The sequence below is a fragment of the Symphalangus syndactylus genome, chromosome 23 (genome assembly GCF_028878055.3).
Source record: "Symphalangus syndactylus isolate Jambi chromosome 23, NHGRI_mSymSyn1-v2.1_pri, whole genome shotgun sequence".
Taxonomy (NCBI): Eukaryota; Metazoa; Chordata; class Mammalia; order Primates; family Hylobatidae; genus Symphalangus; species Symphalangus syndactylus.
Window position 1 is genome coordinate 39,687,897 of NC_072445.2, and position 24,339 is coordinate 39,712,235.

A 24,339-nucleotide genomic window follows, 5' to 3' on the forward strand; every position below is an offset into this window, starting at 1 on the left:
AGTCCAGAGGACAGCAGAGTCCCGCAGATACCCTGCCCACCTCAGTCCTCTCTTTCCATGTCTCTGTCCAGTCCCGGAGGAAGAGGAGCCTTCAGAACCTCCCACCGCAACCCCCGAACCCCCCATCAAGCCTCGCCTGGAGGAGCTGACTGTGACAGACGCCACCCCTGACTCCCTCAGCCTGTCCTGGACGGTTCCCGAGGGCCAGTTTGACCACTTCCTGGTCCAGTACAGGAATGGAGATGGGCAGCCCAAGGCGGTGAGGGTGCCAGGGCACGAGGAAGGAGTCACCATCTCGGGCCTGGAGCCAGACCACAAATACAAGATGAACCTGTATGGCTTCCACAGTGGCCAGCGCGTGGGCCCCGTGTCTGCCATCGGGGTGACAGGTGAGTGGACAACGGGAGCCCCAGGATGGGAGCCGTGGGAGGGTCACCCTCTTGCTCTTTGGTGATGACTGGTGGGAAGTGGGGCAGGGGTCTGGTCAGCACCACAGACCTGCTTGTGGCTGGGGCTGGGGCTCCCCTTGGGCTTTCCTGTGAGGTTGACCCCCGGCTCCTCCTGAGCAGGGAGGGGCCATCAGGAATTTTGCTGTGCTGGTGGCTGTCCCAGGTCCCCCAGAGCTGACCCTGGAACTTGTCATGTGTGTTAGCTGTCAGCTGAGCAGGACCACCCAGCCCCAAGAATGGGCCTCTCTGAAGTGACCTCGGGTCCCCCAGTCATAGCCTTGGCTTCTCCCTCCTTTTCCCCAGGACCCAAGGACATCCCCCTCACTCTCTCTCCCTCCTTCTCAGCTGCAGAGGAAGAGACCCCCGGCCCCACAGAACCCAGCATGGAGGCCCCGGAGCCCCCTGAGGAGCCACTTCTGGGGGAGCTGACAGTGACAGGATCCTCCCCTGACTCGCTGAGCCTCTCCTGGACTGTCCCCCAGGGCCGCTTCAACTCCTTCACCGTGCAGTACAAGGACAGGGATGGGAAGCCCCAGGTGGTGCGTGTTGGGGGCGAGGAGAGTGAAGTCACCATGGGGGGCCTGGAGCCTGGGCGCAAGTACAAGATGCACCTGTACGGCCTCCACGAGGGGCGGCGCGTGGGCCCAGTGTCTGCTGTGGGCGTCACGGGTGAGTGCACTGCAGAGCTCTCTGAGTTGGGTCTTAGGAAAGTGCAGCCTCCAGCATCTCCTCCACTAGGGACCCAGGACCCCAAGACCTCAAACCTATAATACACCCTGTTCACTAAAGCCTCAGGACAGGTGTGATCTGGGGACAGAGAGAGCAAATCCAGGAGAAGTGTCGGAGTCATGTGGGAAAGGCCCCCGGGGACTGAGGCCTCTCGGGAGGTGATTCACTGGCTGGTTTGTGGCTCTCCGTTTTTTCTTGGAACTCTATAGATAACTCTTTTTGTGCGATTGGAACACATTTTTGAAATACAAATTAATTAAATTAATAAGTATTTGTTAAATAAAATTTCAAATGTATAAACAGAAAGAATAGTACAAAGACCCTGTCATCCTCCTTCAATCAAATATCAACTTCTGACCAGTCTGTCTCATCTCTGCCCCACCCACTTCCTCCACTAGAATCACTAGAATGTTTTCTTTCTTTCTTTCTTTCTTTCTTTTTTTTTTTTTTTTGCGATAAGGTCTCACTCTGCCGCCCGGGCTGGAGTGTACTGGCACAGTCACAATTCACTGCACTGCAGCCTCAACCTCCTGGGCTTAAGGGATCCTCCCACTTCAGCCTCCCGAATAGCTGAGACCACAAGCGCACTCCACCATGCCTGGCTAATTTTTTGTATTTTTTGCCCAGGCCAGTCTCGAACTCCCGGGCTCAAGTGATCCTCCCACCTCAGCCAAAGTGATGGGATTCCAGGTGTGAGCCGCCACATCCAGCCTGAATGTTTTCTTTATTAACACCTTTATGGAGCTATAATTCATGTGGCATAAAATACACTTGTTTTTAGTGTACAGCTTACTGATTTTAGTATCTTTACCTACTTGTGCAGCCATCACCACCATCTAATTTTAGAACTTTTCCATCACCCCCAAAAGAAATCTTGGGTCCAGACCCATTCCTATCTCAGCCCTAGTTTATAACTAATCTGCTTTTTTCTCTGTAGATTGCTTTTTCAGAACTTTTCGTATAAATGGAATCACACAATATGTATTCTTTTGTGTCTGGCTTCTTTCACTGAGCATAATGTTTTTGAGGTTCATCGATGTAGCATGTAGAAGTACTATGTTTACTACATTGCGATTGATTGATTGATGGATTGATTGATTTTTTCTTTGAGACAAATTCCCACTCTATTGCCCAGGCTACAGTGCAGTGGCATAGCTCACTGCAGCCCCAAATTCCTGGGCTCAAGCCATCCTCCCATCTCAGCCCCCCAAGTAGCTGGGGCCACAGGTGCTCACCACCACATTCAGCTAATTAAAAAATTTTTTTTGTAGAGATGGGGTCTCATAGTATTACCCAGGCTGATATCAAACTCTTGGCTTCAAGGACTCCTCCTGCCTGGGCCTTACAAAGTGCTGGGATAGCAGGCATGAGCCACCTGCTCTCTCTCAGCCACTACACTGCTTTTTATTGCCAAACAGTATTGCATTGTGTGGTTACACTACTGCAGTATTTTAAAATGAACCACAGACATCCTATCCTTTCATCACTAAATATTTAAAGGTATATCTGTTTTTTAAAAAATTATTTTTAAAAAATCCACAATACGGCCAAGTGAGGTGGTTCACGCTTGTAATCCCAGCACTTTGGGAGGCCAAGGCAGGTGGATCACTTGAGGTAAAGGGTTCAACACCAACCTGACCAACATGGTGAAACCCCGTCTCTACTAAAAAAAAATAATGATAATAAAAAATTTTAAAAAGTACAAAAAAGCAGAGCGTGGTGGCACGTGCCTGTAGTCCCAGCTACTTGGGGGTGGGGGGTGAGGCACAAGAAATTGCTTGAACCCAGGAGGTAGAGGTTGCAGTGAGCCAAGATCACGCCACTGCACTCCAGCCTGGGTGACAGAGCAAGACTCTGTCAAAAAAAATTAAATAAATAAATAAATAAATAAATAATAAAATTCCACAATACGATTAGCATACCTTGATAAATGAATAATCATGCCTTGATATCAAGTATCCAGGTAGTGCTACAGTCTCCCAAGTGTCTCATAATCGTTGTTTTCCAATTTGTTGCTGAAATCAGGTCTGTATAAGGAGGATACATTGCAATTGAGAAAACTGAAATTTTAAATAGAGTAATCAGGGAAGGCCCACAGAAGAAGGTGGCTTTTGAACAAAGCCTTAAAGGAAGTGTGGGGATGAGCCATGAAGATATCTAGGGAAAGAACATTTAGGTAGAGAGAACAGTCATTGCAAAAGTACTGAGTTAGGAGGCTGCCTGGCATGTTTGAGGGACCATAAGGAAGCCACAAAATACTAATGATTATAATCAGAAATCGATCTTAAGTTAGGCCCAGACTGGGCCCACCTTCTGACCTGAATTCAAGACAGCTGGGGCCTCAACAACTCCTCAACTCCTTCCAGCAAGAGAAAATATTCTGTTTCTATCTCTTCCCAGCCCCCGAAGAGGAGTCCCCTGATGCTCCTCTTGTGAAGCCGCGCCTAGGGGAGATGACAGTGAGAGACGTCACCTCCGACTCCCTCAGCCTCTCCTGGACAGTCCCTGAGGGCCAATTTGACCATTTCTTGGTCCAGTACAAGAATGGGGATGGGCAGCCCAAGGCGGTGCGGGTGCCGGGACACGAGGACAGGGTCACCATCTCGGGCCTGGAGCCAGACCACAAGTACAAGATGAACCTGTACGGCTTCCACGGTGGCCAGCGTGTGGGCCCCGTGTCTGCTGTTGGTTTAACTGGTAAGTGTGCAGTAGGGCACTGGGCCTTGCCCTGAACTAGACTCAGTTTCCCCTTTATTGTCGGTATCTGGTGGCTTTATTTTACTTTCCCTGAGACCAAGCCTCCCAAGCTCCTGGGAATGGTTCTGCTGGTGACTTCACTCTGAGCCTTTGGTATTGCCCCAGGTCTTCTACCCGTTACACATGGGCTTTTTGGGTTCTCCAAGAGGTAGGGGACCAGGAAAATAACACAGACCAAGACACACCTGAGGTTGACCATAGCCTCAGCCCATTTGAGCTGTGTGACCTCAAGAGAGTCACACAACCTGTCTGGGCACGGTGGCTCACACCTGTAATCCCAGCACTTTGGGAGGCCAAAGGGGGGCAGATCACCTGAGGTCAGGAGTTCGAGACCAGCCTGGCTAACATCGTGAAACCCCCATCTCTACTAAAAATACAAAAGTTAGCTGGGTGTGGTGGTGCGTGCCTGTAGTCCCAGCTACTCGGGAGGCTAAGGCAGGAGAATCGCTTGAACCCAGGAGGCAGAGGTTGCAGTGAGCTGAGATCGAGCCACTGCACTCCAGCCTGTGTGACGGAGTGAGACTCTGTCTCAAAAAAACAAAACAAACAAACAAACAAACAAACAAAAAACAGACACACAACCTCTCTGTACCTCCTTTTCCTCATCTGTGAAGAAGGAATAACCATACCTGTCGTGAAGGGTGGGTGGGAGTGTGGCTTGGCTCTCACACACAATGAGAGATAACTGCAGTCTTTCCCTTCTGAGGAAAGTAGGTAGTTCCTGAAAATCCCTTAGGGCAAATTCTCATAATTATCACTGATTTCAGTGGGAAAAATTGTATGTGTTCTCTAAGCCTCCAAATTAATACCCATTTATTTTTAAAACAACACTGAATCCTGTTAACATGGATACTATTACTTTAATTGTAAATATTGGCCATGTGCACAACTTAATAAGGCATTTTCCCTTCATTACTCTGTAACTCGGCTCTTTGATGCTTTTGTAAGCTCTTTTATAGCTGTTACCCCCTAGATGCTTAAGACTCAGTTCTCCAAAAGAACAGACAAATGAAATGTTATGAATTTGTAATACCACTATCAAGGCAGAATAAAACCCTATGAAGAGCAGAAAAGATTAAAGAAATCAATGAAAACAGAGCAATTGATTTCACACGGGCCAAAAGAACTGGCATCACTGGAGGTGCTCTCTGCCGTAAGTTAGCAGAGCTACTGCAAGTCCAGAGACAACTCAGCTGCAAAGATGCCCTCCTGTGGTCTCATCTCTCTACCCTCAGCTGTAAAATCTAAGTTGGTTTCTAAAAATGCTCAGGATTAGGTGGAATTTCCAAGCCCAAGTGGATGAACCTCCTGATACAACTTGCCTGTTGTGTTTGGTTGGTGTTCTTTGTTTTCTTTTTTTTTTTCTTTATTTTGAGATGGAGTCTCACTCTGTCACCCAGGCTCTCAGGCTGGAGTGCCGTGGTGTGATCTCAGCTCATTGCAACTTCTGCCTCCTGGGTCCAAGCAATTCTCCTGCCTCAGCCTTCCGAGTAGCTGGGATTACAGGCATGCACCAGCACATCTGGCTAATTTTTGTATTTTTAGTAGAGACAGGATTTCGCCATGTTGGCCGGGCTGGTCTCAAGCTCCTGACCTCAGGTGATCTGCCCGCCTCAGCCTCCCAAAGTGCTGGGATTACAAGCCTGAGCCACCGCGCCCGGCCCTGGTTGGTGTTCTTATAAAGCATCAATTCTGTCCTGCAAAACAAATTTGCTTGTCAGCTCCTAAGGGTTCCAGGCCTGCACACTGAGCATCACAGGGGTGACTTCACCACAGGTGTGGTGTTAACTGAGCATTCAAAGCAGAAAAATGATATCCTAAGCTTGGGGCACCAGCATCCAGACTGTGGGCCGTCGGTGTGTCTAAGAGAATCCCAGAGTCCCTTGACTAAAAGGAGGCCCACAAGGCACGCCCACCCGTTCTATTTTCTGATGCAGCCCCAGGAAAGGATGAAGAAATGGCCCCAGCCTCGACAGAACCTCCCACCCCTGAACCCCCCATCAAGCCTCGCCTGGAGGAGCTGACTGTGACAGATGCAACCCCTGACTCCCTCAGCCTGTCCTGGACGGTTCCTGAGGGACAGTTTGACCACTTCCTTGTCCAGTACAAGAATGGAGATGGGCATTCCAAGGCAACACGGGTGCCAGGACATGAGGACAGGGTCACCATCTCCGGCCTGGAGCCAGACCACAAATACAAGATGAACCTGTACGGCTTCCACAGTGGCCAGCGTGTGGGCCCCGTGTCTGCCATCGGGGTGACAGGTGAGTGGACGATGGGAGCCCCAGGGTGGGAGCTGTGGGAGGGTCACCCTCTAGCTCTTTGGTGATGACTGGTGGGGAACGGGACAGGGGTCTGGTCAGCATCACAGACCTGCTTGTGGCTGGGGCTGGGGCTCCCATTGTACCTTTTTGTGTGGTTGACCCCCGGCTCCTCCTGAGCAGGGAGGGGCCATCGGGAGTTTTGCTGTGCTGGTGGCTGTCCCAGGTCCCCCAGAGCTGACCCTGGAACTTGTCATGTGTGTTAGCTGTCAGCTGAGCAGGACCACCCAGCCCCAAGAATGGGCCTCTCTGAAGTGACCTCGGGTCCCCCAGTCATAGCCTTGGCTTCTCCCTCCTTTTCCCCAGGACCCAAGGACATCCCCCTCACTCTCTCTCCCTCCTTCTCAGCTGCAGAGGAAGAGACCCCCGGCCCCACAGAACCCAGCACGGAGGCCCCGGAGGCCCCTGAGGAGCCGCTCCTGGGGGAGCTGACAGTGACAGGATCCTCCCCTGACTCGCTGGGCCTCTCCTGGACCGTCCCCCAGGGCCGCTTCAACTCCTTCACCGTGCAGTACAAGGACAGGGACGGGCGGCCCCAGGTGGTGCGTGTTGGGGGTGAGGAGAACGAGGTCACCGTGGGGGGCCTGGAGCCCGGGCGCAAATACAAGATGCACCTGTACGGCCTCCACGAGGGGCGGCGCATGGGCCCAGTGTCCACCGTGGGCGTGACTGGTGAGTACTGCTTGGGGTCTCAGGGGGTAACCACCTTTCCCTCATGGGTACCTGGTTCACTGCTCTGCCCTTTCACCAAGCCCTGTGGGTCCAGCCTTGTCTCCTGTGTCCTGCCCTCCCTCTGTGCCCTGTGGCTGTGGCCTATGCTAGTGGTTTGCTTGTTCACTTTGGCGTGGCCTCCCTCTAATGGTCAACCACTGATAACCTCCAAGAGTGAAATATGTCAGGTGCACACCAAGCCTGACTTACGAGAATTTTCCTTTCTTTCCATCTTAATCACAGCTTTCTTTGTTATAACCACATACACAAATGCACACAAGAGAAACAATCCAACGTCAGACCACGTTGGGATGACTAAATAATTTAGGCAACATCTATAAAAAGAGCTATTATGCCACCACTGAAATGTTTTAACATAAGACCCTTACTTTATAATGTTACATTGAAAAAAGAGAGCCTAGGCTGGGCACAGTGGCTCACGCCTGTAATCCCAGCACTTTGGGAGGCCGAGGCGGGCTGATCGCCTGAGGTCAGGAGTTCCAGACCAGCCTAGCCAACATGGTGAAACCCCATCCCTACTAAAACTACAAAAATTAGCCAACATGGTGGCACATGCCTGTAATCCCAGTTACTTGGGAGGTGGAGGCACGAGAATTGCTTGAACCCGGGAGGCAGAGGTTGCAGTGAGCCGAGATCACCAGTGCACTCCAGCCTGGCTAATAGTGCCAAACTCAGTCTCAAAAAAGAAGAAAAAGGAGCCCAGATTTTTGTAAGGATGCTAATCACAACCATTTGAAAGTAACAGGCATGGCAAGAAAACTGGAAAGAAACACATCCCACGGGTTGCATGATTTGTTAGATAGAATAGAATGTTCCAGCACATTTTTTTTCTGTATTATTCTATTCTGCATAGTCCAAATTTTCTTAAATGGCAAACATTTCTTTTACAATCAGGGAAAAGGAAAAGAGAAAATATATAATGTCTTCTCCTTCTTTACACTCCATCTGTCCTACTCCCCTATCACTCTTGTGGCTTATTTCATTAATTTCCTTCTTTTTTTTTTTTTTTTTTTTTGAGATGAAGTTTCGCTCTTGTCACCCAGGCTGGAGTGCAATGGCGTGATCTCAGCTCACTGCAACCTCTGCCTCCTGAGTTCAAGCGATTCTCCTGCCTCAGCCTCCCGAGTAGCTGTGATTACAGGCATGCGCCACCACATCCAGCTAATTTTGTATTTTTAGTAGAGATGGAGTTTCTCCATGTTGGTCAGCCTGGTCTCAAACTCCTGACCTCAGGTGATCTGCCTGCCTCGGCCTCCCAAAGTGCTGGGATTACAGGCATGAGCCACTGCACCCAGCCAGACTTATTTCATTTCTAATTATGAGAAAGTTCAAAATTTCTAGTCCATAAGAAATTGGAGGGGTGGGGATCATGAGGTGAATTGAATTCCAAATGTTCAGTCAGGCTGCCTTTTCTGTCATCCTCAGCCAGGTTGTTATGCCTGGTTTAGAGTATTTTTCGAGAATTCCTACTGATGGGGAAGAATCAGCCCTGCTGAGAGGCGGTCTCTTGCAGGGCAGGTCGCCACCTCTGTGACACCAAGTGAGGTGCGAGCTCATCTCCCAAAGGCCATCCAGACAGAGGAAGCACTCTCGCTCGGCATCCCTGATTCCTGGGATAGAGGCCTCATTTCCATATGCGTGTTCAGAGGACCATCTGAGTGTTGGGAAGCAGGGGGAATAGGGAAATTATTGGAAAATGAACATTAGAAAAATTCACACTCTGGAAGTAAGCTGTTCTGGTCCACGTTCAGCTTTGTGTTCCCATCCCCACTGTGGGGAACCACAGAACTGACAGAGGACAGGCTGAGGGACCCACCCCTGCCCCTCCTGTTCCAGCTGTATTGCTACCCCACCCCCACCCCACACTTGATTATTAATTGCTGTAGCCCAGAATTTCTTAATTTCTTTCTTTTTTTTTTTTTTTTGGAGACCGAGTCTCACTCTGTTGCCCAGGCTGGAGTGCAGTGGTGTGATCTCAGCTCACTGCAACCTCTGCCTCCCAGGTTCAAGCGATTGTCCTGCCTCAGCCTCCTGAGTAGCTGGGATTACAGGTGCATGCTACCACGCCTGGCTAATTTTTGTGTTTTCAGTAGAGACCGGGTTTCATGATTTTGGCCAAGCTAGGCTCAAATTCCCAACCTCAGGTGATCCACCTGCCTCGGCCTCCCAAAATGCTAGGATTACAGGCGTGAACCACTGCTCCCGGCCCAGAATTTCTTTTTTAGCCCACATTTTTCTAGTGAAAATAATATAGCAACATTATGTGGAAAGCTTGAAAAACAGAAAAAAAGAATCTCACAGTCCTACTTTCTCCCCCAGCTGCCGGCATTAATAACAGTGTGTGTAGTGCACATTCCCTTCCTGTATTTTGCAGGCAAAGCATGTTTTAAAGTTGCAATCAGTATTCATAAAATTCTTGGCTCTTCCTTTTTTGTACACCAAGTACATTGTAATCATTCACCTTGCGGCTACTCAACCAGCATTCATCATCATTTCAATGGTTATTTGATGTGTTGCGGTGAAAACACTGTAACAAAATTAATCATCTTCTACGGGTCATTTGTGTTCCTGACACATTTGCTGTCATGAATAATCCCATCATGAATTCTTCCATGCTATAACTTTTTCCTGCTTTAATAATTTTCTTAGGATAGATGCCCAGAACTGGGATTACTGGGTCAAAGGAAATGAGAATAACTTTGGCTCCTGACACTATGTCTCAGTTGCCTTCTGGAGGTTTCTAACAGTGCAGCTCTGCCAGCAGTACAGGCCGGGGGCTCGGGGATACCTCACCGGCTCTTATTCCAAGAGTCACTGAATGTCGAACAGAAAGCTGTCCCAGCCCTCAGCCTGCTCTGGAGGGGCGCATTTGATGTATGACCTCTGTTGACAGCACCAGCAAAGCAAGTCACCCTTAAACCCTTAAACCCTGTATCCCCCTATATTACCTTTCAGCCCCACGAGAGGATGTGGACAAGACCCCCAGCCCTACAGAACCAGGCACAGAGGCCCCAGAGCCCCCCGAGGAGCCGCTCCTGGGGGAGCTGACAGTGACAGGATCCTCCCCTGACTCGCTGAGCCTCTCCTGGACCGTCCCCCAGGGCCGCTTTGACTCCTTCACTGTGCAGTACAAGGACAGGGACGGGCGGCCGCAGGCAGTGCGTGTTGGGGGCCAGGAGAACGAGGTCACCGTGGGGGGCCTGGAGCCTGGGCGCAAGTACAAGATGAACCTGTACGGCCTCCACGAGGGGCAGCGCCTGGGCCCGGTGTCTGCCGTGGGCATCACAGGTGAGTGAGTGTGGGTGGGGCAGGGTTGGAAGACAGCCCTAGAAAATGTGCCCTTCTCTGCCATTTTCCTATACATATTTCTGTCTTGATGGGGCTCACGGTGAAAGGAATATAGCAACATTATGGAAAGACATGTGATGGAGAGACAGGCTGCAATCCAGCAAATGAAGCAAAGGCGGGTGAGCATGTGATAGGGAGGCCCAGGGCTCAGGTCAGGACCAGACAGGGACGCCTAAGTCACCCTGACCGTGGGTACCCAGGGGACAGCCATGACCTGAGGCCAGGCATGGCTTAGCTTGGTGACAGCTTTAGAGAGAAGGTGAAGCCTGTCAGATCATCACAGCTGGTGCAAAGGCCAGGAGGCTAGAGAGAACATGGCACGTGAGAGGCACTGAGGATTGAGTGGGGTGTCCTTTGCGGTGAGTAGCTCATCCTGAAGTGTGGGAGCAGAGGAGGGGACCGATAACCAGGCCTGGGGTCTCCCAGGGATGAGGAGGTGATTGCCCAGGTCTGTGCTGAGATGGCCCCAGTAGCTGTGCCTGTGTGAAGCTCATCCGTGGGGGCTGAAGATGGGGATGGGGTGGCAGGGAGGCCAGTAGGCAGTTGGTGGCCCTGGTGAGAGGTGACAGTGGCCCAAACCAGGATCAGGGACTGGAGGTGGGGGAGGAAGGTATCCAGGGGAATTCAAGGTAAAGATGCTCTGAGGCTGCTGGCAGCTGGTGAGGGGCGGGGTCCAGGAACACACCCCAGGGTCTGGCCTCGGGAGGGGTGTGCCGAGCTTGTTGGGGAGCAAAGACAGAAGCCCAGTGAACAAAAGATGGCAAAGAAACCCTAGTGCAGGGAGGCCGAGGGTGCAGAGGCCGAGTGGGGCTGTGCTCAAAAGAGAGGCGGTGCTGGAGGGACAGGGAGAGGTGGCCTGGGTGTTGGGAGGTGGGGGTGAGGTGGGGGCCGAGGGCAGGGGTGTCAGGGTGAGGGATAGGAAAGGTCGCAGGAGAGGAGAGGATGAAGAGCTGTGCTGGAGGCGCTGTGGGCAGCATCGTCCTGCTCTTGGGCACTTTGTGTTTTGTGACACATCCTTTCTATGTTGAACTGAGAACCCAGGGACCTCACTGTCCCCGTACATGTCTGTCCAGCTCCAGAGGATGAAGCCGAGACCACCCAAGCAGTGCCCACCACGACCCCTGAGCCCCCCATCAAGCCTCGCCTGGGGGAGCTGACCGTGAGAGACGCCACCCCCGATTCCCTCGGCCTGTCCTGGACGGTTCCCGAGGGCCAGTTTGACCACTTTCTGGTCCAGTACAGGAATGGGGATGGGCAGCCCAAGGCGGTGAGGCTGCCGGGGCACGAGGACGGGGTCACCATCTCAGGCCTGGAGCCAGACCACAAGTACAAGATGAACCTGTATGGCTTCCACAGTGGCCAGCGCGTGGGCCCCATGTCTGTCATCGGGGTGACGGGTGAGTGAACGATGGGAGCCCCAGAGTGGGAGCTGTGGGAGGGTCACCCTCTAGCTCTTTGGTGATGACTGGTGGGGAGTGGGACAGGGGTCTGGTCAGCACCACAGACCTGCTTGTGGCTGGGGCTCCCCTTGGGCCTTCCTCTGAGGTTAACCCCTGGCTCCTTCTGAGCAGGGAGGGGCCATCAGGAGTTTTGCTGTGCTGGTGACTGTCCCAGGTCCCCCACAGCTGACCCTGGAACTTGTCATGTGTGTTAGCTGTCAGCTAAGCAGGACCACCCAGCCCCAAGAATGGGCTTTTCTGAAATGACCTCACATACCCAGTAGTGGCCGTGGTTTCTCCCTCCTTCCCTTGAAGACCTGAGCACATCCCTCAGGGACCTGGCATCCTCTCTATATCTCCTTTTCTCAGCTGCAGAGGAAGAGACCCCCAGCCCCACAGAACCCAGCACGGAGGCCCCGGAGCCCCCTGAGGAGCCGCTCCTGGGGGAGCTGACAGTGACAGGATCCTCCCCTGACTCGCTGAGCCTCTCCTGGACCGTACCCCAGGGCCGCTTCGACTCCTTCACTGTGCAGTACAAGGATAGGGAGGGGCAGCCCCAGGTGGTGCGTGTCAGGGGCGAGGAGAACGAGGTCACCGTGAGGGGCCTGGAGCCCGGGCGCAAATACAAGATGCACCTGTACGGCCTCCACGAGGGGCGGCGCGTGGGCCCAGTGTCCACCGTGGGTGTGACAGGTGAGTGTTTGTGAGTGAGGCAGGGTGGGGAAGATGGCCCTAGAAGATGTTGCTTTCTCTGCAACTTCATGAAAACAAAAAGATTCTCACCAGCCGGGCTTCTTTTGCACGTTGGGCTTGTGTTTGGTGTTTTGGGAAAGCGTTTAAGGAAGCAAAGTTTTGCTCTGTATTAGACGCTGTTAGGAAGAAGGGATAACCCTATTACCGGGCGTCTCACTAAGTCTTATCTTTGGGGAGGTCATCTACAGCAAAGCTGCCATTGGTAAAGAAGCAGCTATCACTCAGATTAGCTGGATGGGTGATGTTCGGTTATTTTTGTGCTTTAGAAAATGTTAGAGTTCATCCTTACTGAGACATGATCACAGACTGGCCTTGTTCTTGTCTTGATCCATCCTACTGACAAATGGCCAAGTCTGATGTTGATGTTCCATGAAATTGTCTGTGTTCAACTGGACCACACCAAGACCAGACTATGCCAGGCCAGCCCCAAGCAACTGTGGCCTGGCGGAGGGAAAGGGCAGCTCACGGGTGTCAGGGCTGCTTTTTTCTTTCATAGGCGGAAGCTGGAAAGTGACACACACAAGTTCATGTTTTCATGGGGCTCACAATTGTGGGCACAAGCAGAAAACCAGAAAGTAAGCAAAGAAGGATGAGCCTGTGGAGGCCAGGGGCCAAGCCAGGATTGGGAAGGGACAATGAAGTCACCCTGCCCACAAGTACCCAGGGGACAGCCAGGAGCTGAGGCCAGGCAGGCCTTAGCTTGATGACAGCTTTAGAGAGGAAGTGAAGCATGTCAAATCATCACAGCTGGTGCAAAGGCAGGAGGCTAGAAAGAGCACGGTGTGTGAGAGACACTGAGGATTGAGTGGGGTGTCCTTTGCAGTGGGTGGATCATCCTGAAGTGTGGGAGCAGAGGAGGGGACCGCTTACCAGGCCTGGGGTCTCCCAGGGATGAGGAGGTGATTGCCCAGGTCTGTGCTGAGATGGCCCCGGCAGCTGTGCCTGTGTGAAGCTCATCTGTGGGGGCTGAAGATGGGGATGGGGTGGCAGGGAGCCTGGAGGCAGGGAGGCCAGTAGGCAGTTGGTGGCCCTGGTGAGAGGTGACAGTGGCCCAAACCAGGACTGGGGACTGGAGGTGGGGGAGGAAGGTATCCAGGGGAATTCAGGGTAAAGATGCTCTGAGGCTGCTGGCAGCTGATGAGGGGCCGGGTCCAGGAACACACCCCAGGCTCTGGCCTCAGGAGGGGTGTGCTGAGCTTGTTGGGGAGCAAAGACAGAAGCCCGGTGAACAAAAGATGGAGAGGAGACCCCAGTGCAGGGAGGCCAAGGGTGCAGAGGCCAAGTGGGGCTGTGCTCAAAAGAGAGGCGGTGCTGGAGGGACAGGGAGAGGTGGCCTGGGTGTTGGGAGGTGGGGGTGAGGTGGGGGCCGAGGGCAGGGGTGTCAGGGTGAGGGATAGGAAAGGTCGCAGGAGAGGAGAGGAAGCAGAGCTGTGCTGGAGGCGCTGTGGGCAGCATCGTCCTGCTCTTGGGCACTTTGTGTTTTGTGACACATCATTTCTATGCTGAACTGAGGACCCAGGGACCTCACTGTCCCCATACGTGTCTGTCCAGCTCCAGAGGATGAAGCCGAGACCACCCAAGCAGTGCCCACCACGACCCCTGAGCCCCCCATCAAGCCTCGCCTGGGGGAGCTGACCGTGACAGACGCCACCCCCGACTCCCTCAGCCTGTCCTGGACGGTTCCCGAGGGCCAGTTTGACCACTTCCTGGTCCAGTACAGGAATGGGGACGGGCAGCCCAAGGTGGTGAGGGTGCCAGGGCACGAGGACGGGGTCACCATCTCCAGCCTGGAGCCAGACCACAAGTACAAGATGAACCTGTATGGCTTCCACAGTGGCCAGCGCGTGGGCCCCATGTCTGTCATTGGGGTGACGAGTGAGTGGACAATGGGAGCCCCAGAGTGGGGCCTGTGGGAGGGTCTCCCTTTCTCTGGTGATGGGTGAACTCGCCCAGGAAGCCCCTCTGCTCTTGGCTGAGCCATGGTATCTTTGTGCCTTTCCCCACTTCCCTGAGGACTGACAGGTCTTCCTGGGTGGAGAAGGGCCCTGTGAGCTCTGTTGGTGGCTGTCCCAAGTTCCCCAGCACTGACCTCAGAGCTTGTCATGTGTGTTGACTGTAAGCTGAGCAAGGCCACCCAGCTCCAAAGATGGGCCTCTCCAAGCTGACTTCAGGACCCCCACTCATGGCCACAGATTCGCTCTCCTTCCCTGCAAGACCCGAGGACATCCCCCAGGGAAGCTGCCTCACCTTCTCTGTCCCCTCTCCTCAGCTGCAGAGGAAGAAACTCCCGCCCCCACAGAACCCAGCACGGAGGCCCCAGAGCCCCCCGAGGAGCCGCTCCTGGGGTTGCTGACAGTGACAGGATCCTCCCCTGACTCGCTGAGCCTCTCCTGGACCGTCCCCCAGGGCCGCTTCGACTCCTTCACCGTGCAGTACAAGGACAGGGACGGGCGGCCCCAGGTGGTGCGTGTCGGGGGCGAGGAGAAGGAGGTCACCGTGGGGGGCCTGGAGCCCGGGCGCAAATACAAGATGCACCTGTACGGCCTCCACGAGGGGCAGCGCGTGGGCCCGGTGTCCACTGTGGGTGTGACAGGTGAGTGAGTGTGAGTGAGGCGAGGTGGGGAAGATGGCCCTGGAAGACACTGCTGTCTCTCCAGTCTTCGTGAAAACATACTCTCAAGAGTATTCCTTCCTTTGTGTATCCAAATGCTTGGAGATTTTTGTTAAAAAGCAGATTTGGATTCATTGGATTCAGCAGGTTTGGCCTAGGGCCAGAGACTGTGCATTTCTTTCTTTCTTTCTTTTTTTTTTTTTTTTTGAGATGGAGTCTCGCTTTGTCACCCAGGCTGCAGTACAGTGGCTCAGTCTCAGCTCACTGCAACCTCCACCTCCCAGGTTCAAGCGATTGTCCTACCTCAGCCCCCTAAGTAACTGGGACTACAGGTGTGTGCCACCATGCCCAGCTAATTTTTTTGTATTTTTAGTAGAGATGGGTTTCACCATCTTGGCCAGGATGGTCTCAATCTCCTGACCTCGTGATCCGCTCGCCTCAGCCTCCCAAAGTGCCGGGATTACAGGCGTGAGCCACTGCGCCCGGCCGACCATCCATTTCTAACAAGATTCTCATCAATCTTGATGCCACTAGTCCAAGGAACACACTTTTTTTGTTGTTTTTTTATTGTAGTAAAGTACACATGACATAATTCGCCATTCTAATCGCTTTCCAGTATACAGTCCAGCATGAAGTCCACTCACATTGCTGTGGACTGTCACCCTCCACATCCGGAACTCCTCTTCCCACACTGAAACTTCCTAGCCACTAGACACGAACTCCCATTCTCCCCTTGCCCCAGCCCCTGGCAACACCATTCTACTCTCTGTCTCTACGAATTTGACTCCAGGTACTTCATAGAAGTGCAATCATACAATATTTGTCTTTTTTGAATGGTTCATTTCATTAAATACAATGTCTTTAAGGTTCATCTATGTCGTAGCATCCGTCAGAATTTCCTTTTTATTTTATTTTCATTTTTATTTTTTGTGTCAATGTGGTGTCAGTATGTTGCCCAGGCTGGTCTCAAACTCCTGGCCTCAAGCGATTCTCCCACCTCGACCTCCCAAAGTGCTGGGATTATAGGCAAGAGCCACTGCACCTGGCCATAACTTCCTTCCTTTTCAGGCTGAATAATGTTTCATTTTATACATACAGACCACACTTTGCTCATCCTTTCATCCATTGATGGACACCTGGGTTGCTTCCACCTCTTAGCTATCATGAATAATGCTGCTATGAATATTTATGTGCAAATCACAGAACACCTTTGTAGTAAAGCTCCTCCCAAAAACAGATTTGGAAACTCTCTTAGAATTTGTTGAAGCGAATTTTTCTGGCATTCATGAATCCTCACAGAGGTTAGGCTTAGAGTTAGGGTTCATATCCTAATGGGATAAGTTCCTGTCCTAATGGGGCTAACGTCGTGGGGGACAGGCTGTGGACCAGTAAGAAAGCAAAGGCGGGTGAGCATGTGACAGGAAGCCCAGAGCCAGGCAGGAATACCTAAACCATCCTACCTGTGGATACTCAGGGGACAGTCAGGATCTGAGGCCAGGCAGGCCTTAGCTTCGTGACACCTTTAGAGAGAAGGTGAAGCCTGTCAGATCATCACAGCTGGTGCAAAGGCCAGGAGGCTAGAAGGAGCATGGCATGTGAGAGGCACTGAGGATTGAGTGGGGTGTCCTTTGCAGTGGGTGGATCATCCTGAAGTGTGGGAGCAGAGGAGGGGACCGCTTACCAGGCCTGGGGTCTCCCAGGGATGAGGATGTGGTTGCCCAGGTCTGTGCTGAGATGGCCCCAGCAGCTGTGCCTGTGTGAAGCTCATCTGTGGGAGCTGAAGACGGGGATGGGGTGGCAGGGAGACCAGTAGGCAGTTGGTGGCCCTGGTGAGAGGTGACAGTGGCTCAAACTAGGATCGGGGACTGGAGGTGGGGGAGGAAGGTATCCAGGGGAATTCAGGGTAAAGATGCTCTGAGGCTGCTGGCAGCTGATGAGGGGCCGGGTCCAGGAACACACCCCAGGCTCTGGCCTCGGGAGGGGTGTGCCGAGCTTGCTGGGGAGCAAAGACAGAAGCCCAGTGAACAAAAGATGGCGAAGAGACCCCAGTGCGGGGAGGCCGAGGGTGCAGAGGCCGAGTGGGGCTATGCTCAAAAGAGAGGCGGTGCTGGAGGGACAGGGAGAGGTGGCCTGGGTGTTGGGAGGTGGGAGTGAGGTGGGGGCCGAGGGCAGGGGTGTCAGGGTGAGGGATAGGAAAGGTTGCAGGAGAGGAGAGGATGAAGAGCTGTGCTGGAGGCGCTGTGGGCAGCATCGTCCTGCTCTTGGGCACTTTGTGTTTTGTGACACATCCTTTCTATGCTGAACTGAGGACCCAGGGACCTCACTGACCCCATACGTGTCTGTCCAGCTCCAGAGGATGAAGCCGAGACCACCCAAGCAGTGCCCGCCACGACCCCTGAGCCCCCCATCAAGCCTCGCCTGGGGGAGCTGACCGTGACAGACGCCACCCCCGACTCCCTCAGCCTGTCCTGGACGGTTCCCGAGGGCCAGTTTGACCACTTCCTGATCCAGTACAGGAATGGGGACGGGCAGCCCAAGGCGGTGAGGGTGGCGGGGCAGGAGGACAGGGTCACCATCTCAGGCCTGGAGCCAGACCACAAATACAAGATGAACCTGTACGGCTTCCACAGTGGCCAGCGCGTGGGTCCCGTGTCTGCCATTGGGGTGACAGGTGAGTGGACGATGGGAGCCCCAGGGTGGGAGCTGTGGGAGGGTCACCCTCTAGCTCTTTGGTGATGACTGGTGGGGAGTGGGACAGGGGTGTGGTCAGCACCACAGACCTGCTTGTGGCTGGGGCTGGGGCTCCCATTGTACCTTTTTGTGTGTTTGACCCCCAGCTCCTCCTGAGCAGGGAGGGGCCATCAGGAGTTTTGCTGTGCTGGTGGCTGTCCCAGGTCCCCCACAGCTGACCCTGGAGCTTGTCATGTGTGTTAGCTGTCAGCTGAGCAGGACCACCCAGCCCCAAGAATGGGCTTCTCTGAAATGACCTCAGGTCCCCCAGTCATAGCCTTGGCTTCTCTCTCCTTTTCCCCAGGACCCAAGGACATCCCCCTCACTCTCTCTCCCTCCTTCTCAGCTGCAGAGGAAGAGACCCCCGGCCCCACAGAACCCAGCACGGAGGCCCCGAAGCCCCCTGAGGAGTCGCTCCTGGGGGAGCTGACAGTGACAGGATCCTCCCCTGACTCGCTGAGCCTCTCCTGGACCGTCCCCCAGGGTCGCTTCGACTCCTTCACCGTGCAGTACAAGGACAGGGATGGGCAGCCCCAGGTGGTGCGTGTTGGGGGCGAGGAGAGCGAGGTCACTGTGGGGGGCCTGGAGCCTGGGCGCAAATACAAGATGCACCTGTACGGCCTCCACGAGGGGCGGCGCGTGGGCCCAGTGTCCACCGTGGGCGTCACGGGTGAGTGTGGGGACAGGCCCTCGTCCCCAGGTTTACCTCTGCAGCCCCCTTGTGTTTCTCCTTTGGATCTTGGCACCTCTTATGACTGGGCCTCTAGGTTTCTGTCTTTTCTCCCATGTTGCTAATGATCCTGCCTCATCCTTGGATTCATGGAGACTGTGTGGAGTCAGATGGGCAGGTAGTCCATGCCCTGTTTGTTGTAGCTTCCTTCCTCCCATCGTGATGTGGAACCTCCAGGTTACTCGTGTGCTCATTTGTTAGTCTTCAGGCTCCCTTAAGGAGTATTTTAGTGGCTCAGAAAGTGCTTCAGATCCAGCTGCCCAGATCTGCATGTGCCTTTGAATGTCGTGATTGTGCGACTTTGCAGGCGTTTCCTAACCTTGTGCTTCAGATCCCTGCAAAGTTGGGGTGATGATAATAATGGCACCTACTTCATATGTTGTGCGAGGGTTGAGTGCACCACTGTTTGTGAGCTGCTTACAGCAATGCAGGGCACAGATTCTAAAGCAAGCGTTTTAGAGGAGGCCGCTGAGAAATGCTCCAGACCCATGGTCCTGCTCTGCTCTTTTCAGCGCCCCTGCCCACACCGCCGCCAGTGGAGCCCCGCCTAGGGGAGCTGGCGGTGGCGGCCGTGACCTCGGACTCAGTGGGCCTCTCGTGGACGGTGGCTCAGGGCCTCTTTGACTCCTTCCTGGTGCAGTACAGGGACGCGCAGGGGCAGCCCCAGGCAGTGCCTGTGAGCGGAGACCTCCGAGCGGTCACCGTCTCGGGGCTGGACCCGGCCCGCAAGTACAAGTTCCTGCTCTTTGGACTCCAGAATGGGAAACGCCACGGCCCAGTCCCTGTGGAGGCCAGGACCGGTGAGTGAGGGCTGGAGGCCTCCCGCGGCCAGAGCCTTCGCCCCCTTGTGGCACCAGTTGGAATTTCATGTTTCTGTGCCCCACACTCCAGTCCTCAGCACCCACTGATTTATTGGGTCCAGGAAAACCCAGGCCCTGAGCTCTCCTCTCCCACTCACACTCATCCTTCTCCCTACTTTCCCTGCGCCCGAGGGGACACTTGCTTTCTTGTCTGGCTCCTCTTTTATCCCTACTCCTGATCCAGTCACCCTCCCGTTCCTGGGACCAGCTCACAGAGCCATAGCAGCCCAGGAAGCTCCGGGGCCCCTTTGCCTCCATCCCACTCTCCATGCACCTCACTGTCTTTTCCAGCCCCAGACACGAAACCGTCTCCCCGCCTGGGGAAGCTGACTGTGACAGATGCGACCCCTGACTCCGTGGGCCTCTCGTGGACGGTCCCTGAGGGCGAATTCGACTCCTTCGTGGTCCAGCACAAGGATAAGGATGGTCGGCTCCAGGTGGTGCCGGTGCCAGCCGACCAGCGGGAGGTCACAGTCCAGGGCCTGGAGCCCAGTAGGAAATACAGGTTCCTGCTCTATGGTCTGTCAGGCAGGAAGCGACTGGGCCCCATCTCTGCTGACAGCACCACAGGTGAGTGCCAGTCCAGCCTCCACCTTTTTCAGAGCTGCCTCTCATCCGAGCCCTCAGAGCTGGCCCTGCGGCCTTCCCGTGAGATTCCCTCTATCAGCCCTGACACAACCATCTTAACTCCAAAAGTAATCTCCCTCTGTGTGTCAGGCACAGTTCTGAAGAATATGCATTACTTCCTTCATTCATTGGCTGCCGAAGAAATAAAAGGGACACGGGCTTTGGGGCCAGATCTGTGTTCTAGTTCCAGTCCCAGCCTTTGCCAGGGTGACCATGGACAAGCCACTTCATCCCCGGAACCTCAGTGTCCTCACCTGCGTAATGCTGGGAACGGTGCTGGACTCAGTAGTGGTTCCCATCCTCTTCCCTCCTCCCTAACTCGGAGGCGAGGGGTGGAAAAAAAGGGAGGGCTTGGCTACGGAAAGACGATGGAAAAACCTGGTGTCACTGTGCCTGTGACTCAGCCCCCTGAGGAAGGGGTGTGGTGGGTCACCGACCCTCACCCCACTCCCAGGACCATGAGTCACTATGCCCAGAGGAGGACAGAGCAGCCGGCCAGTCTGGGCCTGGGTCCCTGGGACTCCATAATTCTCTTCCCAAACCCTCACTGTGGGGACGGGGTACAGACCCCCACCCATCGGCCCCAGCCCCACCCGGGCAAGCCTCTGTTCTGCCCTCTGTTCTCTCAGCTCATCCCCTGTCTTCTCCCTGCCTGATCCCGACTGCCCCAGCCCAGTGGGGTCAGTGTGGGGCTGGGGAAGCAGGAGGCACGGATGTTCAGGCTGATGGCCACAAGGGGACAAGGGGGAGGTCACAGCCTGGCAGTGATGGGAGCCGTGCATTGGCCGGCTGCCCAGACCAGCTCTCGATGTTTGGGGTGTCTCTGTGACAATCCAGAGACCTCCGGGGAGTCTCTCTCAGCTCTGGCCTCATTCCTGCTCAGGGGCTGGGGGTCAGGGTAAACAAAGGCCCTATCTGCACCCCCAGCCACCCCTCCCTTGGGAGATGATCTGTAATGAATTGACTGCACCCTCGATCACAGCGGGGAAGGAGCGGGGCAGGAAGGAGTTTGGGCAGCGGCCTCCAGAGGAGGAGGGAGCCGTTCTCCCTCATTCCTGTGGGGCATGGCGGGAGCAGGCCTGTGTGTCTCCTCGAGGAGCTGTCCCTGGCGCTACACTGGAGGGACCCTTTCCCAGAACCTCACACCTCTGGGAAGCTGCCAGGGCTTAGGCAAAAGCAGCACGTGACTAAGAGCTTTCCCTCCTTCCTCTGCACAGCTCCGCTGGAGAAGGAGCCACCTCCCCGCCTGGGGGAATTGACCGTGACTGAGGAGACCTCCAGCTCTCTGCGCCTGTCCTGGACGGTGGCCCAGGGCCCCTTTGACTCCTTCGTGGTCCAGTACAGGGACACGGACGGGCAGCCCAGGGCAGTGCCTGTGGCCGCAGACCAGCGCACAGTCACCATACAGGACCTGGAGCCTGGCAAGAAATACAAGTTTCTGCTCTACGGGCTCCTCGGGGGAAAGCGCCTGGGCCCGGTCTCCGTCCTGGGAATGACAGGTGAGGCTGCTGTGCTTGGCTATAGCAAGCCAGCTTGTGTGGGTTTCCTTGTGCATTTGGGCTGAAGACAAAGATGACTGCAGGAGTGGGCAGCCGGGAGTGGGGCACCCTGGCCTGTCCCCAGGAAGGTGGAGGAGTCTGCAGCCCTGTGGGCTTCAGCATCCATCAAGGAGTCCGGAGCAGGAGCCAGGCCAGGCGGGAGGGAAAGGCCCTGGCAGGGGCTCCCTAATTTCCCAGCCCCGACTCTGCCCCATCACTGCCGCTGCTCCTCATTACTCACTGGGGCAGCTGTCGCCTCCCCGAAGGGTGGCCTTGTCCAGATAGCGGCAAACCTCCCTGCCATGGATGAGTCAGGAGCATTTTCTTAAGAGGAAAATCACTGGAAAACAAAATGGGCAGGAACACAGAAACCAACAGAAGCGGCTGCATTTGTGGTACAGGCTCCTCTTCCAGAGCTCGCTGATGCCCACCTCAGACAGGCCTGACCACGGCATGGCTGGTGGGATTTGCCAGTCACCTTCACCAGCCAGTTCCACCCTCAGCTTCTCTCAGAAGGGAGCACCACACGCCTCAAGCTCAGTGAATGTGTCCCGGCATGGGTGGGGCCAGAGCCTGTGATATCTCGAGGTGGGCTCGGTAGGACACTGGGGTGTGGAAGGGGGAAGCCAGCACCTGACTCAGACAGCGCGGGAGCTCGCAGGAGTCACGAGGCCACAGCGACTTCATTGTCTGACTGGGCCTGGACTTGTAAACTTCCCACCTCAGCCTTGGGCCAAGCCTAGAAGATAAAAATGGAGCACCCCATGGCACCCCCCACTCAGATTCTCCCCTGGGCTTCTCCCACGCAGCCCCAGAAGAGGACGCGCCAGCCCCAGAGTTAGCCCCAGAGGCCCCTGAGCTTCCTGAAGAGCCCCGCCTAGGGGTGCTGACCGTGACCGACACAGCCCCAGACTCCATGCGCCTCTCGTGGAGCGTGGCACGGGGCCCCTTTGATTCCTTCGTGGTCCAGTATGAGGACACGAACGGGCAGCCCCAGGCCTTGCTCGTGGACGGCGACCAGAGCAAGATCCTCATCTCAGGCCTGGAGCCCAGCACCCCCTACAGGTTCCTCCTCTATGGCCTCCATGAAGGGAAGCGCCTGGGGCCCCTCTCAGCTGAGGGCACCACAGGTACCACCAGGCGTCTCTGGCCTCTAGTCTGGGCTCGGAAGGGGGAAACAGGGGCTCAGAAGTGGTGGTTGCAGGGAAAGAGCATGAGGCGGGTACCAGGGAGAGAGGATGGATGGGCTGGATGCGAGTAGCCTTTAGCTCTGCCCCACAGGACCCCCCTGTGGCTGCAAGTCCCTGGTTACAGATAGAGAAACAGGGGCAGGGAGGGGGGTGGAAGGGACATGGTCTGGGTCACCAAGCTGGTGTGCTTCTGTCTCCGATCCCTTCTCTCCCACCCACTCCATGCAGGGCCGGCCCCTGCTGGTCAGACCTCAGCGGAGTCAAGGCCCCGCCTGTCCCAGCTGTCTGTGACTGATGTGACCACCAGTTCACTGAGGCTCAACTGGGAGGCCCCACCTGGGGCCTTCGACTCCTTCCTGCTCCGCTTTGGGGTTCCATCACCAAGCACTCTGGAGCCGCATCCGCGTCCACTGCTGCAGCGCGAGCTGATGGTGCCGGGGACGCGGCATTCGGCCGTGCTCCGGGACCTGCGTCCGGGGACTCTGTACAGCCTGACACTGTATGGGCTGCGGGGACCCCACAAGGCCGACAGCATCCAGGGCACCACCCGCACCCTCAGCCCAGGTAAGGACCCACACACACTCTGCCCCAAAGTGGGGGTCTTTGTACTTCACAGGAGGGACCTAGTGCCTCAGCCAGTGGTGGGGGGTGGGCGAGTTGGTGGTGGGCCTGGAGGAATCTGCAGAGCGACTTCCATTCCTGGGGACTAGAGGAAAAGGGGTGGTGAGCCTGTGCTGAAGCAGAGGTGAGGGGTGGGACTCGTAGGGAGGGGCCTGCCTGCCCCTGCTTGCGTCATTATTCCTTGCCCCCTCTGCAGTTCTGGAGAGCCCCCGTGACCTCCAATTCAGTGAAATCAGGGAGACCTCAGCCAAGGTCAACTGGATGCCCCCGCCGTCCCGGGCGGACAGCTTCAAAGTCTCCTACCAGCTGGCGGACGGAGGTGGTGCCCTTGCCACGTGCTCATTGCCTCGCGTTTCCTCTCCCCCCTGCACTCTGCCCAACCTCCAGCCGCCCTGGGGTTCCCTGGGTAACCCTCGATCCCCAATGTTTTCAGGGGAGCCGCAGAGTGTGCAGGTGGACGGCCAGGCCCGGACCCAGAAACTCCAGGGGCTGATCCCAGGCGCTCGCTACGAGGTGACCGTGGTCTCCGTCCGAGGCTTTGAGGAGAGTGAGCCTCTCACAGGCTTCCTCACCACAGGTAAGATGGACTGGGACCCGGGGCAAGAGGTGGGAGCCAAGAAAATGGCATGGGTGGGAGTTGAGCGAGAACGAGGAGGGTGAAAGGGAGGTGGTGGAGGCTCCAATTGTGGACAGGGGGCCAGTGGAGTCTGGGGAGGCATGGAGTAGAGAGAGCAGCGGGGACCCCTCTGAGCCCCTCCCCTTCCCCCAGTTCCTGACGGCCCCACACAGTTGCGTGCACTGAACTTGACCGAGGGATTTGCCGTGCTGCACTGGAAGCCCCCCCAGAATCCTGTGGACACCTATGACGTCCAGGTCACAGCCCCTGGGGGTGAGCAGGGCTGAG

At 55.2% G+C, this 24,339-nt stretch overlaps 1 protein-coding gene across 1 annotated transcript in view; it reads left to right on the forward strand.

Annotated features, from left to right (window-relative positions):
- Nucleotides 1-24,339, forward strand: part of TNXB (tenascin XB) — a 68,016-nt gene that overhangs the window by 41,412 nt on the left and 2,265 nt on the right. The window contains exons 17-36 of the mRNA XM_063633195.1: nucleotides 72-389; nucleotides 753-1,118; nucleotides 3,579-3,875; nucleotides 5,873-6,199; nucleotides 6,563-6,928; nucleotides 9,944-10,276; nucleotides 11,410-11,733; nucleotides 12,145-12,468; nucleotides 14,080-14,403; nucleotides 14,798-15,121; nucleotides 17,487-17,810; nucleotides 18,216-18,539; nucleotides 19,112-19,399; nucleotides 19,751-20,029; nucleotides 21,304-21,585; nucleotides 22,434-22,754; nucleotides 23,043-23,378; nucleotides 23,632-23,754; nucleotides 23,869-24,012; nucleotides 24,205-24,324. Coding sequence (XP_063489265.1) covers nucleotides 72-389; nucleotides 753-1,118; nucleotides 3,579-3,875; nucleotides 5,873-6,199; nucleotides 6,563-6,928; nucleotides 9,944-10,276; nucleotides 11,410-11,733; nucleotides 12,145-12,468; nucleotides 14,080-14,403; nucleotides 14,798-15,121; nucleotides 17,487-17,810; nucleotides 18,216-18,539; nucleotides 19,112-19,399; nucleotides 19,751-20,029; nucleotides 21,304-21,585; nucleotides 22,434-22,754; nucleotides 23,043-23,378; nucleotides 23,632-23,754; nucleotides 23,869-24,012; nucleotides 24,205-24,324 — 5,844 coding nt within the window. The remainder of the gene's footprint in view (nucleotides 1-71; nucleotides 390-752; nucleotides 1,119-3,578; nucleotides 3,876-5,872; nucleotides 6,200-6,562; nucleotides 6,929-9,943; nucleotides 10,277-11,409; nucleotides 11,734-12,144; nucleotides 12,469-14,079; nucleotides 14,404-14,797; nucleotides 15,122-17,486; nucleotides 17,811-18,215; nucleotides 18,540-19,111; nucleotides 19,400-19,750; nucleotides 20,030-21,303; nucleotides 21,586-22,433; nucleotides 22,755-23,042; nucleotides 23,379-23,631; nucleotides 23,755-23,868; nucleotides 24,013-24,204; nucleotides 24,325-24,339) is intronic.